Here is a 25,349-nt window from a genome sequence, read left to right on the forward strand (position 1 = left end):
CTATTTCCTTCTCAAACTAAAATAATTTACACATCAAATACAACCATTATAACCCAAACTCAAATAATCTATACCTAAACGCAAACTATCATAACCCAACTATAATAACCTAGGACTATAATAACTAACTCATTGCCTCAAATACCCACTATATGTTTAAAATAAAAGAAAGCTTTAAACTTCACAAATTTTATCTAGGTTGAATGTTCAATTATGTGTTTAATAAATCATTGACATATTGAAAGTTTTTTAAAATCAACTAAATTATTAGACATAAAATTTTATTTTATGTGTAATAAGATTTTAAATCTTTCAATTTGGTATATGGTAGGTCTTTAGAACTGATTAGAAAATAAAGGATCTATTGGACATAAAATTAATAGTTTAACATATATATTAAACATTTTTTTAAATTAAGAAAATTTTTAAACTTTTTAAAGTTGGACCAGTTAAACACAAATATGAAGCGAGTCTAGCTCAATCATATTTGATATATACTATTTTTTGTTTAAAGTCAAATGTTCACATGTTTATGCCTCATTTGTTGTGCATTTTAATTAAACAACATTATATATATCAAAGAAGATTAAAATGTAAAATCCAAAATGAGAAAATTGATAGGATCATAATCCGAAAAGGAGTGAGGCAATCGTTCGACTCTGTCTCACTTTTTTAAATTAAAGATTTAAAAATTTTTGTTTGCGTCATTAATATTAGAAATCGTGACTTTATTGTGCGCATGCGAATTCTAATTTGGAATTATGCATTTTGGTAATTTCACATTATATGATATTAGCGAACGGTAATAGAAAACTTTTTTTAAAAAAATAAGAGAAATTATTTTAAATGACAAAACTACTGAAAATATTTATAAATAATAATAAAATATCACAATCTATCTACCATAGATTGCATTTGTGTCTATCATGATACTATCGATCTATTAAAGATATACAATAAAATTTTATTATATTTATAAATATTTTGATTTATTTTCTCAGACTAGAAAGGTTACTCAAATTTTGGATGAGAAACCAAAAATAAGAAGAAAATAAAAGAAAATAGAAATTTCTTGGAAAAGAAGTAATGGAATGGAAATTTAGGATTGATTATCCCATTTGTCCACATCTCTCCGTCCTTCACATCTTACTTTCATCAATTGCCAGTCGCCGTCGCCGTTGCCGCCACTCTACTGGAGACTGCTCTTCTTTTCCCTTCCCTATTCTTTTTCTGTTTGGCCATCCAAGTTCGAGGAAACGATCCATGTACAATTTTTCTTGGTTTTGTTAATTTCCGGCTTCCTCGTCCTGGCGAACCCCGTGATGCAGTGAAAACTTGGTCGAGCGCGATGGCAACAGCGTCCCGTAGGTGGATACTTCAACTACACAAGGACGTACCCGAAATCGAAGTGGCAATGAATGTTCTTCGTTGGACAGAGCTTCCGTTCGGACTTCTCAAACTCGCTCTCATGCAATCCAAGTAATTAACGTAACTTTTGGTTCTGTACTAGTTTTTTAATCCATGCATTTCGTGTCTTTTGGTGTTCTGTTTATACGGAAGAAAGTGTGCTGCTGTAGTGTTGGTGGATGCCATGTTCGTGTTTGATGTTTTGCCTGCGAGAAATTATGAATGAAATACGGTCAAATGTTATTGCCTAAATGCGGCCTGGGCGTGCTTGTATTCGTACAAAGCTCCCTCAGGTCAATGGCTAACGAGGTTCGTAAATGGTTGATTTTATATTTTCGTATGTGTTCCACTGGTGGTTTAACTGTGTTCGTGGATTATAAGGAAGGATGATGTAATAGAGGCATATTGCCTTAAAGATCAATGCTCTTAGAAACAAATACTAAAACTCACAAATTTATTTGATATCAATCTCAAGGGAAGGATTAGGCGAAGGATTAACATTGACGATCAAAGATCATGAGGTAAGGAGAATTAGTTCTTTACTCACTTGAACGTTCCACAAGAAGTTGACAAGACTTATTTGAATGTTCAACCATACAGCCGTAGACCAAGAATTGCAAGGTGACAAAGCTCATGGCTCCTAAGTGTGGTAAACACTCCAATTTTGTTCAAATTCAACGTCCCTTACACGAAATGTAATTTAGGCTTTAAATAGCCCATTTTATTTCTCAATTAACCTTAATAGTGGTGGCTAGGATTAGAAATGAAACCCTAATTTGATACCATTTATCCCTAAACAAAAACACTAAAGTACCCTTACTTTAATATGTTTAGATGGGTAAAAATTGAAAACAATCAAAATTCTTAAATAAAACGTGGATCATAATCTGAATTCCTTTACTGGTTGATATCAGTATGTTGGGCCTTTATGAACCTGCATAAGAGCCCAGAATTAACTTTCTTAGATACTAGCAACATATGGTGGCAGCAGTGTGCTTATGGTTTCTTCAACTCTGACAGGGAGAAAACATGAGTTATCTCTTTGTTCTTCGGATTTCCTTGAAAAATTGATAGCATTTCTTCATCTAGGTCAATTAGAACACTACACATCGTGTAAAGCTTAGGACCTGAAGACATTAAGAAAATTTTCGAATTCAGTTTTGATAATACTAGGCAATATAAATCATCTTTATATTTACCTTTCATGTAGATAGGATATTCCTTGTTGTCTGTATCTCCAATAACCGACAGGAAATCATCTTTCGATTCTTTTGACATGACATCAGCTCGTTTTTTTCTGCTTGTAGAGTTTTCATCTATTATCTGTGTCCCAAAATAATTTATTTTGACTTCAAAACCTTATCTTATATGATAACTTGGCAGATTTCATAGCTACTAGTTGAAATTCCAATGTCATGGAGAAGGTTCTGAGGATAAATTTTTTGCTGGAAAGTGAAAGTAACTTATTTTCAATTAGAAGGCCGACCTTATAAATTGCATGGTGTCATTGCTTTATTTGTGGATTTTCCTGATATTATTACCTGCTTAACTGTCTGAAGATGGGAATACATATTTGCATGGAAAAATGGTGTAGCCCCAACCTCATGGACAGACAATCTATACTTTGATGCTGTTTCTACACTCGCAATTCTTCTCGTCTGAATGTCAATCACATTATAATTGTGACCTAGGGATATTTCTGCTGAGCGAATTCTCTGAAAAAAGACAATCCAACCCTGTTTGTTATGTTTTGGACTTGCTAAGGTAATTAAGCTGGAACATTATCTATAACTAATAGACGACATTCTTAATAAAGGGTATTACAGCTATTGCATCTTCAAAGCTTGTAGATTCAAGAAGGTCCCGGGAGATAAAGTTTCGTCCGATTGCCCCAGGATCAATCTCATCATTCACTGGACGGACTGTATTCATGGTAAATGCCTAAGAGTGTGAAAAAAATATGTTTTATTATTCAATGTCAAAATAGTTGGACAACACTGGAAAAGACATGATGTGTTAGTTTTCAATATTTCAACATCTATGTAGAGCTTGAATCAAATCAAATATTTCCTTTGTATGATCTGTCCATGCTCTTTAAATTGTTCCTTCAGAATGAATGAATGATGCTTTAAAAAAATAAAAAAAAAAGAATGTGTGCATGATGATGGTATCAGGCATGAAAACTTTACCAGGCCATTGCTATTAAAACTGAAAGCACGGCTTGGTATCTCCCCTGCGTGTGTGTAAGCAATGTAACATATCCCATTTTGCAGTTTTCCTTTGATCAAATAGCTTCGAAAGTGAAGAAAAGAAAAATGAACTCAGTTTAGCAGTATGTTCAGCTCTTTAGTAAAACTGGGATGAAGTTTAGTTTTTGTGAACTTACGTGTAGCCAGACAGACCAAAGCTGGCATCTTCATTATGTGCTGCAAGGGCCAATGAGTCACTAACAATAAGAAGATCAGAACAATCATCTGTACAATCAACAATGGAAGCCTCGTCCTGAATAAATGGAAGAATCTCCCTCCTGAAGTTGAGTAGAATAATCTGCACATTGATTTTCCAAGGTTAGCAAAAAACAAAATATCTCATTTTCCACTCTCTTTCTCTCTACACTTTGCATTATGTTATTATTATTACCTCAAGGGCAGGCGCTTCACTTCCATCTACAATTCCCATGAGTTCATCCCAATGTGTTGGGTACTTGGCCTTATTATTTTTGCAGAGGGATTCTATAAGAGGCTTTGACTCTGGAGTTTGAGCGAAAGGAACCAGCTGTTCGCGAAGAACCATGTCTTTCTCCAATCTGCTCCTTATGGTATCAGAGAACCTCTTCCCAATCAAGAACCCCATCTGGTATGGAGATTCGCATGGACCAACTTCAAACATTTCCAGCTCTTTGTTTTCCATATCTTGTTGATTTTGTTGTTTTCCTATCCCACATGGACCAACTTCTGAATTCTCCACCTCTTTGTTCTCCATATCCTGTTGTTTTTGTTGTTTTTCTATCTCGCATGCACATTTGCATGGACTGACTACAAAATTCTCCTGCTCTTTGCTTTCCATAGCTTGTTGCTTTTGTTGTTTTTCTGCTCTTCTTACATCTTTGCTCCCTTTTCTTTTATAGGCATCAGTGGAATTAAGTTATAATTTATAAAATAATAAAGGCTTAACTTTATGCTTTGGGCTTTATATATTTTATTATAACTATTTACATGGGTAGCCAACTTTGTGCTAAGCCTTTTATTATTTGATATGACCCTTATTACCCTTATTAACCCATAGGCCAAGCGAGTGTGCATTCTGTTTATTTTTGCTTATGCTAGAATTTGTTCTCTTGAAAATTCTCCTTTAACAAAAGTTGTAAAACGTTTGACTTTCGGTGTGAGGGTTCTCTCTCTACATATATGTATTTATATATTTTCTTGTCAGTGTATTGTGAAACAGTTTAACGATGATATAAAAATAAAAAAATATTTACGAGTTTCACTTATCTTTATACGAATCTCTAAATTATTACTTTTTACCATCTAACAAAAAAAAAAAAAAAAAAAATTCTCTTGAGTGACAGGTTCTCTCTTATCTACAAGGAATTTTCCTTGATTATAATTTTTATTTTATTTGAGAATCATCCCTTGTGTTTTAACTTTTTGTTTAAATAAATAAAAAAAAACTTTTCGTTTCCCCAATTGAGAGTTATCCTATTCTCATTGTTCTTGTGTTGAAATAATAAATGATTATTCTCGATCCAGTTTTTAAAAAATCTCTGTTCTCAGAAGTCGAGTAATTAGTTCATTTAATTTAATTTGCTCTTAAGTTCTTATTAAGTTTTCCTCTTTAAACATGCAGTAGCCAATTGTTAAGTTTGAAATAAATTGTAAAGTATTTATATAAAAATTTGGAGATTAAAAAATGAAAAATTTAAAAGTTGATGCATGGTTTGTTTCGTTTCTTAGGGTTTTTTATGGATTTTAAATCATAACAGACGAATGTTTTTATATAAACCATTTTTTTCTTTCTTTACTAAAATTTTATGGAATTCTTATTGATTTTGTTGAAATTGGAGCTAAATTACTTATTTTAAAATTTAACCTTGTTTCATATAATTTTTCTTTTGCTTTGTCTGGATTTCTCTTTTGTATTTTGGACTAATTAGATAAATAACAAAATTTAAGTTTTCATTTCGATAAAATAGTAAAAAAAAATTAAATTGTAAAAATAACAAAATTCAATAAAGACTTGCTCCTAAAAAGTAAACCTACTTTAGTGGGAATACAAGATTGAAAAGAATCGAAATCTTGGAAATCAACGATTTTAGTGTTGCCCTTAGTAGGTAGGGAAGAATGATCAATGTTAATTCATTATTTAAATATAGGGTATTTCCAGTATTCGGAGCAACATATGAGACATGGTCAACCACTATATATAGATCAATTTGAGGGGACTCTTATAAAATTGACATCAATCACAAAATATCTTTATCTTTAACAATTCTAATAAGATTCGAATTGGCAGAATCAATCTCGCATTGTCAAACGAAATATAGTTGGAAAAAAATTTACTTTTGATATATTCCAAAAATTGTTAGAACCATGAATTTGATGGAATATGTGCTTCAAAATTTTGGTAGTGCGAATTCTCATCCCATCGACTATAAAAAAGGAGTCTAATCCGTTGTAAAACCATAGAAAAAATAGTTGTTTGTTAAAGAAACTAAACCTGACTCTCTGTGAGTTAAAAAAGTTATGGCTATTTTTTTATGAAGTGATATTTCTTTTTTCCAAATCGTTAAAATAATAGTAAAAACATTATATAAAGATAACTTATTAAGAATATGAGAATGTATAACTAATTTATTAAGAATGTATGTATAAAATTATGTAAAACAATTCAAAGATTTACATAAAATTGAATACATATAAAGTAATGAAAAACCATTCAAATATTTGAATAAAATATATTGATAAAATAAAATTTAATAATAGATGGATATTTAAAATATAAATTTGGTAGAAAAATCTGGATATTTAATTAAGGTGAGATCAATTCAAAAAGTGGTAATCTAAAATAATAATAAAATATAGAGATCATGTTAACGAAAATTAGGAGTGTAGTTGTTGTTAAAAAATATAAGCAATTACTTATATACATAATTGGATCCTGTTTTTTATTTTACAATTACGTGGTATTTGTAGTTTCATCCATTTGGGCATATTGTCAAACGAAATATAGTTAACTCAGTGGAGGGGAAAAGTTCTTGTTGGAACGATAAAGTTCACGATGAACTTGATGGAATATGCGCCTCAAAATTTCGAAAATCATGGTAGTGAGAATTCTCATTCCATCGACATCAAAGAGGAGTAATCCGTTGTAAAGCCATAGCCCTACATTGATGAACACCTGTTAAAATAATAGCAAAAACAGTATATAAAACTAAGTTATTAAGAATATGAGAATGTATAACTAATTTATTAAGAATGTATTTATAAAATTATGAAAAAAAAATTCAAAAATTTGAATAAAATTGAATATGTATAAAGTAATGAAAAACCATTCAAAGATTTGAATAAAATGTATGGATAAAATAAAAGTTAATAATATATGGATATTTAAAATATAATTTGGTAGAAAAATTTGTATATTTAATTAAGGTGAGATAATTCGAAAAGTGGTTAAACAAAATCTAAAATAATAATAAAATATGGAGATTATGTTTAACTACATGACCAAAATTAGGAGGATAGTTCCTCTCAAGAATATCAACAATTACTCTATATACATAATTCGACCATGTTTTTTATTCTACATTTATCTAGTATTTGTAGTTTCATCAACAACAACTATGAATTAGACAAGAGTAAATCATAGATTTAGGAATTTGTAACATAAGTGAGTTACCATAAATCTTATTCCCTAACGATTTTGCCATTTTTCAAAATGGAATTTTAAATCTTGTCATACGCTTAGGTTGGCAAAATTCCCCACGGGGTTAGGTCCCCGCGGGCCCCGCCCCGATCGGGGCGGGGATTGACCGGGGATGGGGTCAAATATCATGAGTTTTTGGTTATGGAATTTGTAAACATCAATAAACTTCCTTGTTAATAAATAAAGGGAAAAAAAATCTTTTTAGTCCTCGAGTTTTAATGAAGGTGTGGGTTTGGCCCTAAAGACCATTTTAGTTCATGAATTTTGATAAATAGGTTTAAAATGTTCGTACTAATTTAGTTAGATATTTTTGTTTATTATTTTTATTATTAATATGTCCTTTTTCATTATTAAAAAAAAAATGTTATTCTCTCACCTCTCATACTCTTCCCTATCATTCTCATACTCTTCAAATTCAAATGTTGCTCTCACTCCAATTCTTCCTCTCTTTAAAGCCTCATATTTTGGTGAATTGTGAATCATTAACCAAATATACTATTGGAGCTCAAATCCTAGAACTAGCCTAATACATATTCAATATCAAATCCAAGAACATAGTCCCAATACACGTTCAATATCAATATCCAATATCTAACTACAAAAAGAGGTCATCCGTACAAAAAAAATCACTTAAAGAAAGCTTACTTGAGAACAAAGAAAATAAACATAACATAAATACTTCAACCGCTAAGAAAGTTGATGGGAGATTGAAGGGGAGGAGATGAAGAGGGAAGGAGAGGATGGGAATTGGGGAGTGGGAAGAGAGAGGTGAGGGAATAACATATCTTTTATTTTTTATGAAAACAAAAACAATAATAACAAAATACCTTATTAATTTGGTAAGGACATTTTAAACTTATTTATCACCTCATTTTATGAAGAAAATTTCTAGTACTATAGTTTCATACTATTTTCGTTCATTACTTATCACAATAGTAACATTTAAGAATAACGTGTTGTTCACGAAATAAATTAATAAATCATTTAATGACATGTCAAATAATGAATGAAATGAATTGATACTAGTGGTACTAGATCTTTTTTTCCATTTCATGTGGACAATAGTTTCTACAGAACTCCTCGTGCTCCACATACATAGATTTGTGAAACTTGTAGAGAATGAAAATATGCAATTTCAAATTTTCATTTGCAATAAGAATGTAGTTTTTTTAGATTGTGAGATGGAAATTGAAATTGGTTAGTATCTAGAAGATTTCTATAGCAAATACTTGTCAGATCTATTGCCAGGATTATGTAACTGTTGTAGGTTATACTATGTCCACATTTTATTAACATACTAGTGGACATGTACATGATTTATTTAACTCTTGTAGCAATCCTACTTTAGAATAATTTATTTAAAGTTACATTATTTCATTATTTATTTAAAAAAAGAAACAATAATAATCAAGATCATCTTCACATTTTGCAATTAAGTTTTGCAGTTACGATGAAGTTGCCAATTTTTCCAAACATTCGGAAACAATTCTCATACAAGGTCTCTTCTCAGGGCTCTTCCGAGTGCAAGCAACCGCTATTTCAATGGCCGCCGCAGCTTCTTCCTTCTCCACTTCCTCACACATTGACAGATCTATTACACACGATGCCCGTTTCCCTTCATCCATTCCAAGTTCGACCCATTCGACCAGCTCCATCTCCGACGAACCCGCTTGAATCACCGGAAACTTCCCGGTCATAATTTCAAGAATTATCACGCCGAAGGAGTAAACATCCCACTTCTGCGATGGCTTTCCCGCCTTCAACGCTTCCGGTGCTTGATAATATGACCCTATCGACAGAGAGGAGCACATGGAATTTGATCGGAACGGAGAGCGCCGCGGCGTTGTGGAGGCGGTTCGCTCCGACGATGAGGCGGTGAAATCTCCGGCAGCATTTGCTAGTCGTCCAAGTCCGAAATCTGAGATGTAGGGTTCCATGTTGTTGCCTAGCAGAATGTTGGTTGGTTTCAGATCGCCGTGGACATATTTTCTTGGGCTGAATTCATGAAGGTATGTCAATCCCTTTGCTATTCCTTTCATGATTTTCACACGATCAGCCCAAGAAAGTGGTTTGAAGTAGGAATTTTCTGCTTTCCCTGGTTGAATATTGGAAAATATCATTAGGAATAGAAAGCATTTTTAGTGAAAACACTATTCAATGCACTCTCAACTTGTATGACTAATCCTGTTTGATGTCAAATTGATCCATTTGTTTAGAAGGGTTTTGGATATTTACCATGAATTGCAAGGGCTAGGTCTCCCTGTGGTATGTACTCATGTATGAGCAGCTTCTCTTCAACAGACCAGCAATAAGCTAAAAGAGCTACAATATTGGGATGTCTGACTTTCCCTATTGCTTCAACTTCACTTTGGAACTCTTTAAACCTTTCATAAGCTCCATCTTCCAACCTTCTTACTGCTAGCTTTAGTCCTTTCTCTAGAACCACTTTATACACAATCCCATTTCCATTCTTGCCTAGAAGATAAGCTGAGGCTTTCAAAAGTTGCTCGAGATTGAAGTCGACTTGCCGATCCAGTAGCACAAAGTTATAATTCTCCATGTTTTCTGGTAGGGCTTCAACTTCATATTTGGCAAAGCAAGAAAACTCTGTTTTAAACATCAATGCCTGCCTAAAGTTGCAACCAGTTAGATTTTCACTACCTTTAGGAGGATAAGCTCTCTTGCACCAAAATACTACCAGGATAACCAGGCAGAGACCAACTATGATACTTGCAGAGCCTGTGATTATGGAGCAAGATTTTCCACCTTTCCCATGTGATGGGCAATGGAACCACGAGTCAGGGTTTGACGTTGGCATTACGAACGGACATGAAGCATTGAGGGGAAGTCCACATAGAAAGGCATTCCCTACATAAGCTGTTGGTCCAAGGTTCTGGAAAGCTTCTTGTGGTGGTATTGAGCCACTGAGATTATTGTAACTGAGATCAATATAAAGGGTTGCAGGGAGGCTGCTTAGGCTTGGCGGGATTGGGCCGCTAAAGACATTGTGAGACAAATCAAGAGTACCTCGCAAGTTGTACAAGTTGCTGAAGTCTGCAGGGATCGAACCGTGGATCACATTGAAGGAAAGATTGAGATTCTGAAGAGATGTCAAGTGGGAACCAAACCCATCTGGAATAGAACCATTGAAGAGATTTTGTGAGAGGTCCAAGCTTTGTAACTCTACCAAGTTGTAGAGTTCATTTGGAAAACTTCCGAAAAGATTGTTGTTTCGAAGGCTTAAATGGCGGAGTGACCAAAGTTTTCCAAGTGCAGGATGGAGAGTACCAGAGAGTTTCTTGTCTGCGATACTGAGAGAGACAACTCTTTGTTCTGCACAAGTGATTCCATTCCAAGAACATGGAGTCGCATCAGAGAAGTTCCAGTTTTGGAGGAACCGTTCAGGATCAAAAGTTGAGTTCTTGAATGAAAGCAGAGCAAATCCTTCTTCACTCAGAGAAGACACAAATGAGAAATGGTTGCTCACAAAGAAAACAAACCAAATCTCCAGTAGAACCATATTGTTTAGTTATGTTACAATCTGAAAGAGTGTTTCCCTTGAAATAAGTATCAAAATGGAAAGGAAAGCCAGAAGGTTCCTAATCAGAAGCCAGTAAGTTTGACACTTGGGAAAGAAAACAAGAAGGCTGCTGCGATTTGTGAATATTAAGGTGGTCCATTTGGACTTGTTTCGGCGTAATTGGAGGAGATTCTTGCTGGGCTGATTGTTGATGGAATTTGGCTGGAAATTTTGGGTTAAATTTTGTTTGTATTGTTATTTGTTCCCACCATTCGTGGAAATCGTGCATAGTTTTGAATGAAGAGAAGTACGGCGGGATTGGTGTGGAGGTGCTGCAAGTCAAAGTTATGCATAGGTATGTTACTATTACATGTATTTGTTGGTCGTTCTTTGTTTATTTCTTATTTCCTTCCCTTATTTGTAAAGGAATTAGTTAAATTATATAAACCAAACACAAAATACAATTAAACATAATCAATAATTGATTATGTTTGTTGTTTACTTGTATTCTATAATCGTAATGAAAGATAGGGTCCCACAATCAAATTTGTAAATAAATGCAAATCGATTGCAGAGTTAAGAATGATCGATTCAATTGCATTTGAAAATTATGTGGAGTCCATTATGAGATATCATTATAGATACTATTGCTGTAGGAGAATTATGAATATCACAATTAATGTTATCATTACTAATTAATCATAAACGATAATAATAGTAATAGTAAGAAAACAATGCAAAGCAAACACCGTAAATTAAACAACCTCAATTGTAATTCAATTTCATTTACAAAATATCCAAGTAAACGTGATAAAAAAAACAATTCAATTACGTTGGAGATTGAGGTCTATTACGATTGATCATTCAATAAGATCTCATTATGATTATACTAACTTTAATTACATATGGATCATATAGCCTCAATTCAAACTAACTAATCAACATTCCTAATACCGACAAAAAATAAATTAAGAAATAAATATTGAAAAGTTTGGGCAAGGAACCGACTAAAAAAGGCGCCTACCAATCAAATGTTATGTACAAATAAAACATAGTGATAATGCTCCGTGTGAATGTAGTCCTTGTAAAGTTATAAATAAACTTACTAAAAACTTGTAATTACACGGAAATTTTATTTAGATAAGTTTTTTTAAGTTATTCCTGATTTTTCTCTCAATATGTTTTCATGGACTAGCTTTTTCTTTTTTTAAAATATTTTTTCCTTTTAGAATCAGGAAGTCTAACCAACATCCTTAATATAAGTTCTGCTGGAATACAAAATGAATACTGAACACGGAGAAGGGTTTTTTATACGGATGGCCTCATTTGGGAAGCCCAAATGAAAAATGGAGAGAAAGTAATGGAAAGTGGCCTTCTGCTTACGTCATAAGCATGTGATTTTACCGATTCACCCCTGAGATGCATTCCATGCATTTGTCAATACGAATTTACTCGATCCTCGATGCATGGTCACTCGATACCCAGCTTCATGGTCACTCGATAAGACTGCAATCTACACATGCATACTCGATCATATCCACGTCATACTCGATGCTCGATTACTTTATACTCGATTATTTTGAATTCATAATCCGTTTGAAGGTGTTTAAAGGCGTTTGAAGTCCATTATTTCACCACTTCTCACGGGCTCAAACTATTCTCTTTGTTCGTCCGATTGTGTATCCTTTGACGACAACATCTCTACACTCAAAACTCCATTATCTTTGCATCAGGTAGCATTCTTCTCTTTGTTTGTAGTTTGGCATCATTCACTCAAAACTCGACTATCATCAGGTAACATTCTTCTCCTTTTTTGTATTTTGGTATCATTCACTCAAAACTTGACTATCTCTGCTTCATGTTCCTCGACATGCGCTTCCGTGTTACTCGATACTCAACTGACATGGTTTCCATTTCTGTTTCCATATCTTGCATGTTTGGCTAGACTGACTGTCTAGAGTTTAGGGTTTGAGTTGGATAATGAATAAAGGTAAAATATCAAATCGAATGCTCGAGAATCGACCATCTAGTCACTTGTAATATAGCGAGTAAGGGACACCATGTAGTATGTATCGGATATCGAGAAATTGAGTATCTTGTATCGTGCATTGAGAAACATGCATCGTGTATCAGTATTGAACAGAATTCTTATTTATCCCTATTTTTTGTTATTCTGTGCAGTATGGCTAGACAATTCAAGATTCCTCCCCAAAATCATTTCCCAAGCCAAACGACTAGCCTATCCTCTCACATTGGGACGATTATCAAGATTGTGAAAGAGAAGCTTACTGTAAACCCCAAACAACTTAGGTTCCTTAGATAAGCATGTTTAGCCAAAGGGATGTTATATTACATGTTTATTAAGTAGGAATATATGTTGTTGTTTATAGGGATTATGAAGGAAGGGAAGGAAAATATATTTAATGAAGAAACTCAATCATTGTCTGGCTGGAGGCACTAAGAGAGAGGCGACGTGGCAATCTACTCCTTGAATTCAGGAAGCGGCATAAAGATTAAAAAGGAAGTGAAACTTCAAAAGCATGTTTTTTTCGGCAATTGACAAGAGGAAATCTAGCAAATTCGATGTCATTTGAAAATGGGGGGGAATCTAGTTTTCAAGGTTTTCCTGCTGGAGAACGATTGCAAGAGGAGAGGAACAAAAGAGGAGAATTTGCAGAAGAGATAGAACCACGGATTAATCTAGGCCTGAGGTGAAGTTTGAAAGCTCTAAGCCAAACTATAAGGAATTCTGGGTTGAAATTTTAAGGTAAGGAAGTCTAAAATCTAAACAAGTTTGTAGAAGGAAGTTTCTTGAAAAGAGCTCTGGATTTTTGAAGTTATACCAGGGAATTGGTGCATAAGCAGACAGCTGCTTGTGAAGAACAAGCAAACAGTTCATCGTGGAGAATTACAGTGAGATTTTGTAAGGAGGATCTCGCTCTCGGGGAAATCTCGCTAGGAATTGGGGTGAGTATCGCTAAGAATTTCACAGAAAAAGCTTAGTATCACTCTAGAGGATCTCGCTGGTATCGCTCTAGAGGATCTCGCTGGCATCACTCTAGAGGATCTTGCTGGCATCGCTCTAGGGGATCTCGCTGGCCTCGCTCAGGGGGATCTCGCTAGTAAAGCTGTCTGTATTGATGGAAGTTTCTTTAATAAATGAATTATTTGAGGTATTTTGCTAGGAATTCTAAGTAGTTTAATCAAGAATTATATCTTTTCAGGCCAAGAGGAGCTAGGGGAAGCGTATAAACCAATAAGAGCCTGACGAACTGTGAGTGACTAAACAAACTTAAAGTTTCTAATACTCACGCATATATGATCAAGTAAAGCACAGTGATATTGATGTATTTATACTTCCTCAAGCAACAAATGGTTGAAGAATAACTTAATGCATATTTCCGGCTTGTATGGGTGTAGCACGGGCCAAGGTATGTCGTGTAACCACTACAAAAGCTATGTTCTGACTTTGATATATGCTTCCTAAAGGAAGGTATGGGAGAATGAGTTCTTGTATAAATGAGTGGCAATGGAATAGCTCTTGTGTAATACTAGGCTATGGAACTTAATTTGTTGTTACAAAATACACATTTGATACCGAAGGACGTTGAGAAGGTTAACCAATTAGGTACCGAAGGACATTTGAGAAGGTACCTGGCCAATTTGATACCGAAAGACATTTGAGAAGGTATCTGGTCAATTTGATACCGAAGGATATATGAGAAGGTATCATAGAAGCTCGATACTGAAGGACAAATTTGAGAAGGTATCTGAGCGGAAATACCTAAAATATGATGATATCTAGTGTGGCCACGTGCACGTAGGCAGTTATGAATGGGGGACCAAAGTATGGGTCTCTTGGCCGGTTGTAAACATTTGGGAGCTAGAGCGTTTAGGCTCATTCTCAACTAGGGAATAATAATGTTTAATGATGTCTGAGAATGGCTTAAAGCTACGTTTAGAGACAATTTTTGAGTTTACTCATTTGCATATTTACATATTCATAGTATTGTTATGCTCATTACTTTACGATTCTAGTCATTCACTGGGCTGTTAGCTCACCAAGTTTTTGTATTCTCTTTTTCCAGGTAGCGGTCAGTTTCCTCAAGGTTGATCCTGCTGTTGCTTGCCACCAAAAGACTCGGCTTATTAAGAGGATTTAGTTGATAACCTGTTTATGTACACATGTTTTGGAGAGGGACTAGGGCTTCTTTAGGAATGCTTAGGCCATCTGGGAATTTTTTTTTTTTTTTTTTTTTGCTTCCAGTAAAAGTAATGTCTTGGTTGTATACATATGTTTATGTAATTTTTGTAGAACCCTAAGGGAGGTTTGCTGTATGCGTGTATTTACTAGTGTTTATAACAGGTTGATATTTAGATTAAAAGGCTTTGTGATGGTTCATGGCAGTAGAGGCTAGTAGCTACCATGGTCATATCCTTTTCCAGAGTAAAAGGGTAATCTGGGAGGGGGTGTGACACTTACTCCCACTCAGCTTACCCTCTTCAGGAATACTGTATTTGGGCGATTTGTGGACATGGACATTATCTTCAACAGTCCATTGGTCCATTACATTCTATTGAGGGAGGTTGAAGACCATAGGAAGGATTCAATGACATTTAATTTGAATGGTACAGTTGTAACATTCACCAAAGAAGACTTCCTATTGGTGACGGGATTGTGGCAGTCACCTAATCCAGTAGTTGTGAGAGGGCTGAAGGAACTGAATCTCTACGTAATAGATACTTGAGGAATGATTTCGCAGGTAACATCAATATTGGTACCTTAGAGACAATGTACAATCTACAAGGAGATAGTGTTTGAGAATGATATGGATGCTGTGAAGATGATATTGGTCTACTACACTGAATTGACTATGATGGGAAAGGAGAAGACGAGGGCCAATGTCGATAAGATCTTATTAATTGATGTGGAGGATTTAGATTACTTCAACTCCATGGATTGGGGAAATGTGTTGTGGGAGAGGATGTTACTTGGACTACAAAGAGGATTGAGTGGCAAGTCCAAGAACTACAAAAAAAGGTCCAAGATCAATAAGAACTACATCGTCAAGTACAACCTACCAGGGTTTCCTCATGCTTTTCAGGTAATATCCATTCATTGGCCATATGAGATCTACTAATTATAGTGTCAATGTCACTTACTACTTATGCTTGTCTTATAATCGTTTATGAATTATGGTAGGTGTGGGCATATGAGATCATTTCAACTGTTGCTGGAAAAGTTGTAACCCGACTCAATGGACATGACGTACCTCGATTCCTGAGGTGGGAGTGAGCTAAAGCAATAGTGCGAGAGTGTTTGAGTCTATCGAGGTTAGTGTATTACATCCAAATTTACTTGGATTTAAGGTGAATGCCACATATAACTAACAAATTGTTCGTTGTTTTATATAGACAAGGATCACACCCACACCTTGATCATGTCCAATAAAGAGAGGCGATATAGAGACACTAGGGTCGATGAACGACCTGTATACGAGTGCATTGATGCTGAGACAACCTTCTCATAGACACATAAATCACACCATGATGAGGATGCTCGTAGTCACTCCAATGACTATGAGAGTCATAAGCATCAGGCTCATGAGCCAGAACTCGATGAGCATCAGTCTCACGAGCTTCCTACTGACAAATATGTGTTCCCAACTGAGGAGCGAGGGTTGCCTCGATTGAATACAATGCATTCTGAGCCCATTAGGGGTGTGGGCATTTGCACACCACTCCGTAACATAGATTAGATAGTGGCTATGATGAAGGGTAAATTGGATGATGTACAGTCATACTTGAAAGATGTGAAGTCTGACTTGAGTATCCTTCAGGCCGACGTACAAACAATCACCAACCTACTGCGATCATTGTGTCGGGTACTGATAACTTGTAGAAATACAAGTTATTAAAGCTCAAATTATTAAAAAAAATGAGAGAATGTGATAGTAAATAGGCAATATTATGAATGAACGCACCAAACTAAAAACCAAATAGCGATCGTTAACTCTCATTGCATAAAAGCAATTAAACTGAGTTAATCTTGTATTTCTGTGCAGGAACAAGGCGATAGTGGGATCTCCTGAGTTGGCGATCCAATGGTACTTCAAAGACGAACACGTGATGACCTTACATAAAGGCTGTGACCTAATGTGATAAAACGTGATGGAACGTGAAGACGATAGCAGTCAAATAAAAAATTCATTTGGTGGCCGTTGAAGACCATACCGTTGCAAATCCATTGAACCTTTGGTGACCATCAAACGGCATGACAGAGTATGGAAATTAATGCTGCCAATCCATGCAATCATTAGTGAGATGAAGAACAGTTTTTTTGGAAGTCTATAAATACCATTCAATGCTACCAAATCAGGCGTGAATTAATTCTGGGAGGTCGAGAGACTGCGGAAACAACACGAAAGAGAGACACCAACCCACACCTAACCCTTGTGAGAGCAAGAGTTTACAAGTTAGAAAAGAATTGGAGTGCTAAAAGCCGTGTAAACGCCAGAGGAAAAAAGAAACTGGTTACTTGGCTTAACACTTACATCATCTATTGTTTTGTACTTGAGCATGTCATTTGCAAGAATGGAAATTACATTTCAATCAATGTTCATTCTTTTCACGCCATACACGAGTAACTAAATTTGTGAATGGGTTGAGAAGTATTTAGTGATAACGGGCAGAAATGCATGTTATCATAGTGCTAAGTTCTTAAACAATGTTGGCTTGCGTTCATAAAATGTGTTAGATTGCGTCCAAAAAGCATTAAGTTTATTACATTACGATCACATGCATTCATCACATAGGAACAGTTGACTTTTGTATTTTTATGCAGAATATGCATTGACGCAAGGGGGAAATTGCGATCATAGGAAATCATTGGTCGAGTGCAGCATTACCGCAAGGCTTTGCGGGGATTGTGTTCATAAACATTTGCTCAAGAAGGATTGCCGCAACATGGTGGGCGCATCTGGGTAAAAGGCTTAATTAATCACGGTGGGATAGAAAACTGATGACAGTCGAATCCGAATTAAGTTGACAGCCACTAATGATAACAAGTACATTCAGCTTTTCGGTGACAAATATTCGGCGCATCAGTCAGGGAATTAAATCCTCATCTATGCAATCATAAGAGAGAAGCCGCCTTTCCTCCCAAAAGCTCTATTAATGCCGAGGGAAACCTTCAGAAAAGGGGTTCGAAAAAATTCATAATTTCGAATCGCACGTCTTTGTCCATAGTTTTCCTTTTTATTTTAAGGCGGAGCAAGAGAGGAGTAGAGACGCCAGAGATCGCGCAGGGCAACTTGAGAGAGAACCCTGAGGAGTAGAAGCAGAGAGGGGGTCGACTCTCACGAAAGTGAGATTATCTTTTGAACACGAGTAGAAAGACAGTGTAAAAGCCTGGGAAGCAAGAGATTGCTACCAGGCTCTTTATTCTATTCTAGCATTGTTGTTTTGTACTTCATCTTAATATTCATACAATGGAAGTTCTTATTCTACATCTGTTCACTCTCTTAGTACGCATTAGAAGCTAAACTAGACGAATGGGTTGAGAAGAACTAAGCTAACATGACCTAGGAAGTTCATTGCTTGCGATTATCTTGTGTTATGTTGTGCCAAATATCCCTTTAGAGCTACTTAAGAAAGAGTCTAAAGAAAGAACCTAAGACTCGAGAGAGCTAGGTTAGAATCTAGACTCGATAGAGAAAGATTAGAACTACTTAAACAAGAGATAGGGACTTAGAGATAAGCTCTGTTTGCCAACATGCATCGCATGCATCCTAGAGATAAGAATGATATTATGTGGTCGCCTTATTTGTGTGTGTGCCATTCTGTCATCGCATAAATAAGAATAGAGCTTATGTGTAGGTTCTATAGACTCATCGCGTATATCGCATGCGTTCTAGCATTAGAAGCCATAGCATTCGCATCGAGAGATGGTTTACTATAGTATGCATGTTGCATGATCGCATCCTAGGAAGTTTAGCCGAAACCCTTCTCAACCCGTTCACCGCATATTCATCGTATCTTCTGTTTATCAACTCTTTTCAAACTCCTCCGCATTTGTTTATTTTTCATTAATGCAAACAACAACCTCAACAACTATTGATTTATTTAGTTATCGCAAAGTTTTCCTAAAAATTACCACCGCATACTGTTTCCCCAATTCCCTGAGTTCGACCGTGGACTTACTAGGAAACTCAGTAGGGTTTATACTTGGACTCTATTGAGAAAACTTGAGTGCTCAACGCAATTTCATCATCGCATCTCATCCATAATTCCACATCATAAAATAATGCATCAAGTTTTTGGCGCCATTGCCGGGGACTTCTGCAAAATAGTGTGCTAATAGTAATTTTTTTGGATTTCTTTGCAGACTCTCAATCTCTGGCGAATTATGACCTGGAGATTGAGAGAACGTTCAGATGGAGATTAAGAGACCGCCAACAACAACAGTCAGATAAAGAAGAGATGGCGGAGCAGCCTGGAAACGGAGCACTAAACGAAAACAACGTCATGGTGAATCCAATCCTGTTGGCAAACGATCGCAATAGACCCATTAGGGACTATGCATCGCCAAACCTCTATGATTTCTCTCCAGGAATCATGAGGCCTGCCTTCGATGGAAGCAGATTCGAAATGAAATTGGTGTTGCTGCAGATGATCCATACTGTAGGACAATTCGGAGGCTAGCGTGGCAAGGACCCGCACGCCCACCTCCGAAGCTTTATTGAAATCTGCAATATTTTTGTGTTCCCGAACATCTTTGCCAAAAAAGTTCGACTAACTTTGTTCCCATTTTCTCTCTGTGATCAGGCAAAAAAATGGGCGTATTCCCTCGAGCCGGGAGAGATCACTTCATGGGAACAGGTTGTAGAGAAATTCATGAAGAAATACTTTCCACCTACTGAGAACGCTAGACGCAGAAAACTTATAACAAATTTTGAACAAGACATGGATGAATCGCTCAGCGATGCCTGGGCGAGGTTTAAGAGGTTGGTCAGGGACTGTCCACACAATGGTTTGCCAGACTACCTTCAGATGGAAATCTTTTATCATGGTTTAAATCTTGCTTCGCAGACCGCTTCCAATGCGACAGCCGCTGGTGGTCTACTTAACAAAACGTATGACGAGGCGAAGAATATCTTCTATCGCATCTCTAAATACCATGAGGATTGGAGAGAGAGTGATCAGAGATTGAGAATCAAGGATACCGATGCAAGTAATGGTGTTATTGCTTCACTACAAAATCAGATGACCGCAATGATGAACTTAATTCAGGGAATTGCGATCACCAGCCCAACACCGCAAAATGGGCAAATCAACGCAATTAATCAAAACACCGCAAGGTGTGTGACTTGCGGTGATAGGCACGTAATGGAAGAATGCCCACAGAATCCACAGTCTATCTACTTTGTAAAAAATAATCCCTTTTTGAACACCTATAACCCCGGGTGGAAAAACTACCCCAATTTTGCATGGAAGAATCAACAACAGAATTTCCAATCCGTGGTGCAGAAAGAAGGGCCACCTAGATTCTTCCCACACAACAATGGTCAAACAAGCAATCAAGCCAGTAGCTCGCAACCACCACAATCATCTTCCTTGGAGAGCCTATTGAAGCAGTACATAGAGAAAAACGAAACTGTGCTTCAAAGTCAGGCTACGTTCATCTGCATCCTAGAGTTACAGATGGGCCAGATTGCAAGTGAGCTAAATAACAGACCGCAAAGGGCTCTGCCGAGTTCAACATAACTCCCACGCAACCCGGGGGGATCAGGTAAAGAGTAATGTCAGGTTGTGACATTGCGAAGTGGAAAAACTGTGGAGGGAGAAAGAAAGAAGCCTAGTCGGATTGCTCCCATTATGGAAAAACCTGAAATTGTGGTGACGTAAGAAGAAGAAGGAGAAAAAGAAGCAATAGAGCTAGAAGTTGCGTCGACCTCAAAGCCAACAGAGAAGGGGACCGTGAAAGTGCATTTACCACCTTTCCCGCAGAGACTGAGAAAGAAAAAGAACGAAGAGGTACAGTACCAACGCTTTCTGAATATGCTAAAGCAATTACATATTAATATTCCATTCAGTGAAGCAATTGAGGAGATGCCTACCTACGCAAAGTTTCTGAAGGAAATGGTAATAAAAAAGAGGGGCACTGGTAAGTTTACCACGGTGGCTTTAACACAAAGTTCGAAATCAATAATTCCATCGAAGATGAGCGATCCTTGGAGCTTTACTATACCTTTCTCCATAGGAGGACTGTACATTGGGCAAGCATTATATGACCTTGGAGCCAGCATCAATTTGATGCCTTTGTCGATCTTTAAGTAGATGAATGTGGGGAAACTTGCGCCCACAACCGTGACTCTCCAGCTGGCCGATAGATCTTTGGTGCATCCAGAGGGAAAGGTGAAGGACGTGCTGATCACCATTGACAAATTTATCCTACCAGCCGACTTCATCATCTTAGATTACGAGGCCAACAAAGATGTGTCCTTCATCTTGGGGCGACCATTTTTATCAACAGGTCATGCCCAGATTGATGTGCATAAAGGGGAGATCACTTTGAGCATTAATGGACAAAAGCTCAAGTTCAACATAATCCGTGCCATGAAGTTTTCTGACGAAGAAGACCTGTTTGACTCAGATGACGACCAGAATTTGATTGAAGAAGAAAAGTTTGACGAAGAGAATGTAGAAAAGGACGCAAGTGCGTCCGTTGCTGCCTATAATGCGATCATAACAAAAACAAAAAAAGAAGAAGAGATGATTGCAAACCAAGAAGAAGAGTCAACAGAAAAAGAAGAAAGAAAAACATCGCAATCGTCCCTAGTAGAACCACCAACACTGAAATTAAAGACCCTACCGAATCATTTAAAGTACGCATTTTTGGGGCCGAATGAGAAACTGCCATTTATTATTTCCTCTGAGCTTAATGAAGACTAGGAGAATGCATTGATGAGCATTCTAAGGAAACATGTGCGAGCAATTGGCTGGACGCTCGCCGACATTCGAGGAATTAACCCAGTGTACTATATGCACTGCATTCGTCTCGAAGAATACCATAAAGCAACGATCGAACATTAGCGTAGGCTCAACCCTGCGATGAAAGAGGTCGTTAAAAAAGAGATCATTAAATGGTTAGATGCGGGCATTATTTATCCTATAGCAGATAGCACGTGGGTCATCCCCGTGCAGTGTGTGCCGAAAAAGGGTGGCATGACGATAGTCCCGAACGAAAATAATGAACTAATACCACAAAGGACCGTCACTAGGTGGCGCATTTGCATGGATTACCACATGCTGAATGCAACCAAAAAGAAAGATCATTTTCCCCAATCGTTTATTGATCAAATGTTAGACCGTCTAGCTGGAAATGACTTTTACTGCTTTTTGGATGGCTATGCTGGGTACAACCAGATTATGATAGCTCCAGAAGACCAAGACAAGACCACATTCACCTGCCCATATGGGACCTTTACTTTTCACCGCATGTCGTTTGGCCTCTGCAATGTGCCAAGCACGTTCCAAAGGTGCATGATGGCCCTCTTTTCAGACTATCTTGAGGACTTTGTTGAAATCTTTATGGACGACTTCTCTATTTATGGGCACACCTATGAAGTTTGTCTAGCCAACCTGGAGAAGATACTAAAGAGATGCGAAGAGATGAATCTGGTGCTTAATTGGGAAAAATACCATTTTATGGTAAAGGAGGGTATAGTGTTGGGACACAAGGTTTCTCGGGACGAGTTTGAGGTGGATAAAGAAAAAATAGAAGCAATTGAAAAACTTCCACCTCCAACAAGCGTGAAGGTTGTATGAAGTTTCTTGGGGCACGTTGGATTCTACAGACGTTTTGTCAAAGACTTCTCAAAAATAGCACGACCACTGAGTGCGTTGTTGGAGGCTGATAGAAAATTTGATTTTGACGACAATTACCTCAACGCATTCAGAGTTTTGAAAAATGCGCTGATTACCGCACCCGTGTTAATTGCACCTGACTGGACACTTTCTTTTGAAATAATGTGCGATGCAAGCGGGTATGCGATGGGCGCAGCTTTGGCATAGAAGAAGAAAACAATCTTACATCCCATCGCATATGTGAGTAAGACATTAAATCCCGCTCAGACCAATTACACCACCACAGAGAAAGAGCTATTTGCGGTAATTTTTGCGTTGGAAAAATTTCGAGCATATCTGTTAGGAACAAAGGTATTCATCCATACTGATCATTCGGCGATAAAATACTTAATGACAAAGAAGGACGCAAAGCCGAGATTGATCAGATGAGTTCTCCTCCTTCAAGAATTTGACATAGAAATAATTGATCGAAAGGGGACGAAGAACCAAGTTGCGGATCACTTGTCCAGATTGGAAAACCCTGAGATTGACTACAATGAATCAGAGATGAGTGCGGTGTTCCTGGATGAGCAGCTGTTCCATATTGAAGAATTGCCTTGGTATGCTGACATAGTCAACTATCTAATTTGCGAACAATTTCCTGAAGATTATACCTACCACCAACAGAGGAAGCTCAAACATGAATGCAGATATTATTATTGGGATGAGCCGAATCTGTACAAAAAGAGGGCAGACCAGATCTTGTGACTATGCGTACCAAATGTTGCTCAACAACGTATATTATTGCAATGTCACGACTCACCATATGGTGGGCACTTTGGAGGTCAGCGCACCGCAGCTAAGGTTTTACAAAGTGGATTCTTTTGGCCAACATTGTTGAAGGATGCAGCTGACTATGTAATGAAGTGTGATCGTGCCAACACACGGGTAACATTTCATGGAAACATGAAATGCCGATGGGAACATCTTAGAGCTTGAATTGTTCGATGTGTGGGGTATTGATTTCATGGGACCATTCACTCCTTCGAATGGTAAACATTATAGTTTATTAGTCGTCGACTATGTATCTAAGTGGGTAGAGGCAGTGGTATGCGTTGTAAGTGATGCGACGGTAGTCTCTCAATTCCTGAAGAAAAACATTTTCAATCGTTTTTGCACCCCACGTGCCATAATAAGTGATGAGGGGTCTCACTTTGTCAATCATACTGTTAAGGAGCTGCTACACAAATACAACATTCTCCACAAAATGGCCACTGCATACCATCCGCAGATGAATGGTCAGGTCGAAGTGTCCAATCGGGAGATTAAATTGATACTCGGAAAGGTAGTAAGGCCTTCACGAAAAGATTGGGCAACAAAGCTCAACGATGCGTTGTGGGCATACCAATAGAAAGTAGGAGAAGCGCGAAAAATACAACTGGTCATGTTAGAAGAATGGAGGATTAACGCATATGAGAATGCAAAGATTTACAAGGAGCACACCAAGCACTGACACGACAAACACATATGTGGTAAAAACCTCCAAGTCGGACAAAGGGTCTTACTATTCAACTCACGTCTACGGCTCTTCCCAGTAAAATTAAAGTCACGTTGGTCCAGACCATTCGTAATTACACAGGTATTCCTGCATGGTGCGGTTGAATTATCAAATGATGATGGAACCAACATATTCAAAGTTAATGGGTAGCGAGTAAAAGCATATCACGGAGAAGGCTAGCATTGCCAAGTTGAGTCCGTGGAACTAAGGAACTTTGAATAAAGAAGGAAGTAGGTGGTCCCTATGCTATCAAGCAAACGAAATCCATCAGCGACGCAAGTTTTGGGAGTCATGGAATCTTCAATTCTTCTCTACTACTCACAATTTTTAATTCACTATATCTTTTTAGTTTTTATCTATTCTTACTCTTATTTTCCTATATTCTTAAAAAAATGGAGATTGCGGTAAAAGAATTTTGTTTTGTTTAATCTTATTTGACCCTCTCTCTGTTTTCTTGCAATGATCGAGGTGCTGGATTACAGAGATGATACACGAAAAAGCAACTCATCTTATTCTGACACCACAATCCAAAGAAGATAGATCGTCGCAAAGAAGGATGCATCAATACACAATGTGGGCGACAGCGCAAATTTGGGGGTGTATCTTCCTTAACTTTATTTAAAATTTTGCACTATCGCATTGCATTTTAGTTTTAAAAGTTTTATCATCGCATTCTCTTTGATTACCGTAATCATTTGACATGGATAAATTTAGTAAGTTACCACATACTGTCTCTTAGCCAATTACGATTTCAATGATGAAAGACATACTTCTATTCCTTTCGTATATACTAGAGTCAACTTAATCTTAAGATAGTCACCTCATAAAATATTTCTAGAAGTTAGAGGTTTGCTAGCTTTCTCTCAAACTCTCTTTATGAAGCTTTCTAAGAACATCGCATGACTTCTTTCAAACTTTTGGCAATGAGGACATTGCCGCATATTAAATTTGGGGGTGAGAGGTATTTAATTTTCGACCTTGCTATTTTGAAAAAAAAAATTGGAGAATAACAACTCCATTGTCAACGCAATAGGAAAACCCATGTTGATAAGAGTTAAGTTGAGAAGGGCACTTACTCATAGTTGGATGTTC

At 36.9% G+C, this 25,349-nt stretch overlaps 2 protein-coding genes, 1 long non-coding RNA gene and 1 other non-coding gene across 6 annotated transcripts; 1 reads left to right on the forward strand and 3 right to left on the reverse strand.

Annotated features, from left to right (window-relative positions):
* Positions 1 to 1,929: 1,929 nt before the first annotated feature.
* LOC120076545 (uncharacterized) lies at positions 1,930 to 4,473 on the reverse strand. Of its 2 annotated transcripts, none has more exons than XM_039030405.2 (7): positions 4,048 to 4,473; positions 3,794 to 3,954; positions 3,597 to 3,699; positions 3,232 to 3,348; positions 2,949 to 3,122; positions 2,607 to 2,730; positions 1,930 to 2,534 (listed from the first exon to the last, which is right to left on the reverse strand). In XM_039030405.2, exons 1-7 carry the CDS (start codon positions 4,471 to 4,473, stop codon positions 2,404 to 2,406), a joined length of 1,236 nt encoding a protein of 411 aa, XP_038886333.1. In that variant the 3' UTR covers positions 1,930 to 2,403. The 2 variants fall into 2 exon arrangements, 1 of the variants encoding a protein (XP_038886333.1); XR_016529429.1 differs by having other exon boundaries at positions 2,046 to 2,534; positions 2,607 to 2,852.
* A 4,048-nt stretch (positions 4,474 to 8,521) lies between these two features.
* LOC120076630 (receptor protein kinase-like protein ZAR1) lies at positions 8,522 to 11,460 on the reverse strand. The gene is made up of 2 exons (XM_039030508.2): positions 9,568 to 11,460; positions 8,522 to 9,427 (listed from the first exon to the last, which is right to left on the reverse strand). The coding sequence occupies exons 1-2, from the start codon at positions 10,850 to 10,852 to the stop codon at positions 8,778 to 8,780; spliced, it is 1,935 nt and encodes a 644-aa protein (XP_038886436.1). The 5' UTR covers positions 10,853 to 11,460; the 3' UTR covers positions 8,522 to 8,777.
* Positions 10,864 to 21,537, forward strand: LOC120076632 (uncharacterized). Of its 2 annotated transcripts, none has more exons than XR_005481589.2 (4): positions 10,864 to 11,207; positions 14,941 to 15,957; positions 16,056 to 16,186; positions 16,918 to 21,537. It is a non-coding gene; the product is annotated as an uncharacterized LOC120076632 (long non-coding RNA). The 2 variants fall into 2 exon arrangements; XR_005481590.2 differs by lacking the exon at positions 16,918 to 21,537 and adding an exon at positions 16,268 to 16,900.
* Positions 19,781 to 19,887, reverse strand: LOC120076945 (small nucleolar RNA R71). Its single transcript, XR_005481690.1, has one exon. It is a non-coding gene; the product is annotated as a small nucleolar RNA R71 (small nucleolar RNA).
* Positions 21,538 to 25,349: the final 3,812 nt, after the last annotated feature.

This window comes from Benincasa hispida, chromosome 4 (genome assembly GCF_027475165.1).
Source record: "Benincasa hispida cultivar pf3 chromosome 4, pf3_genome.v1.1, whole genome shotgun sequence".
Classification (NCBI taxonomy): Eukaryota; Viridiplantae; Streptophyta; class Magnoliopsida; order Cucurbitales; family Cucurbitaceae; genus Benincasa; species Benincasa hispida.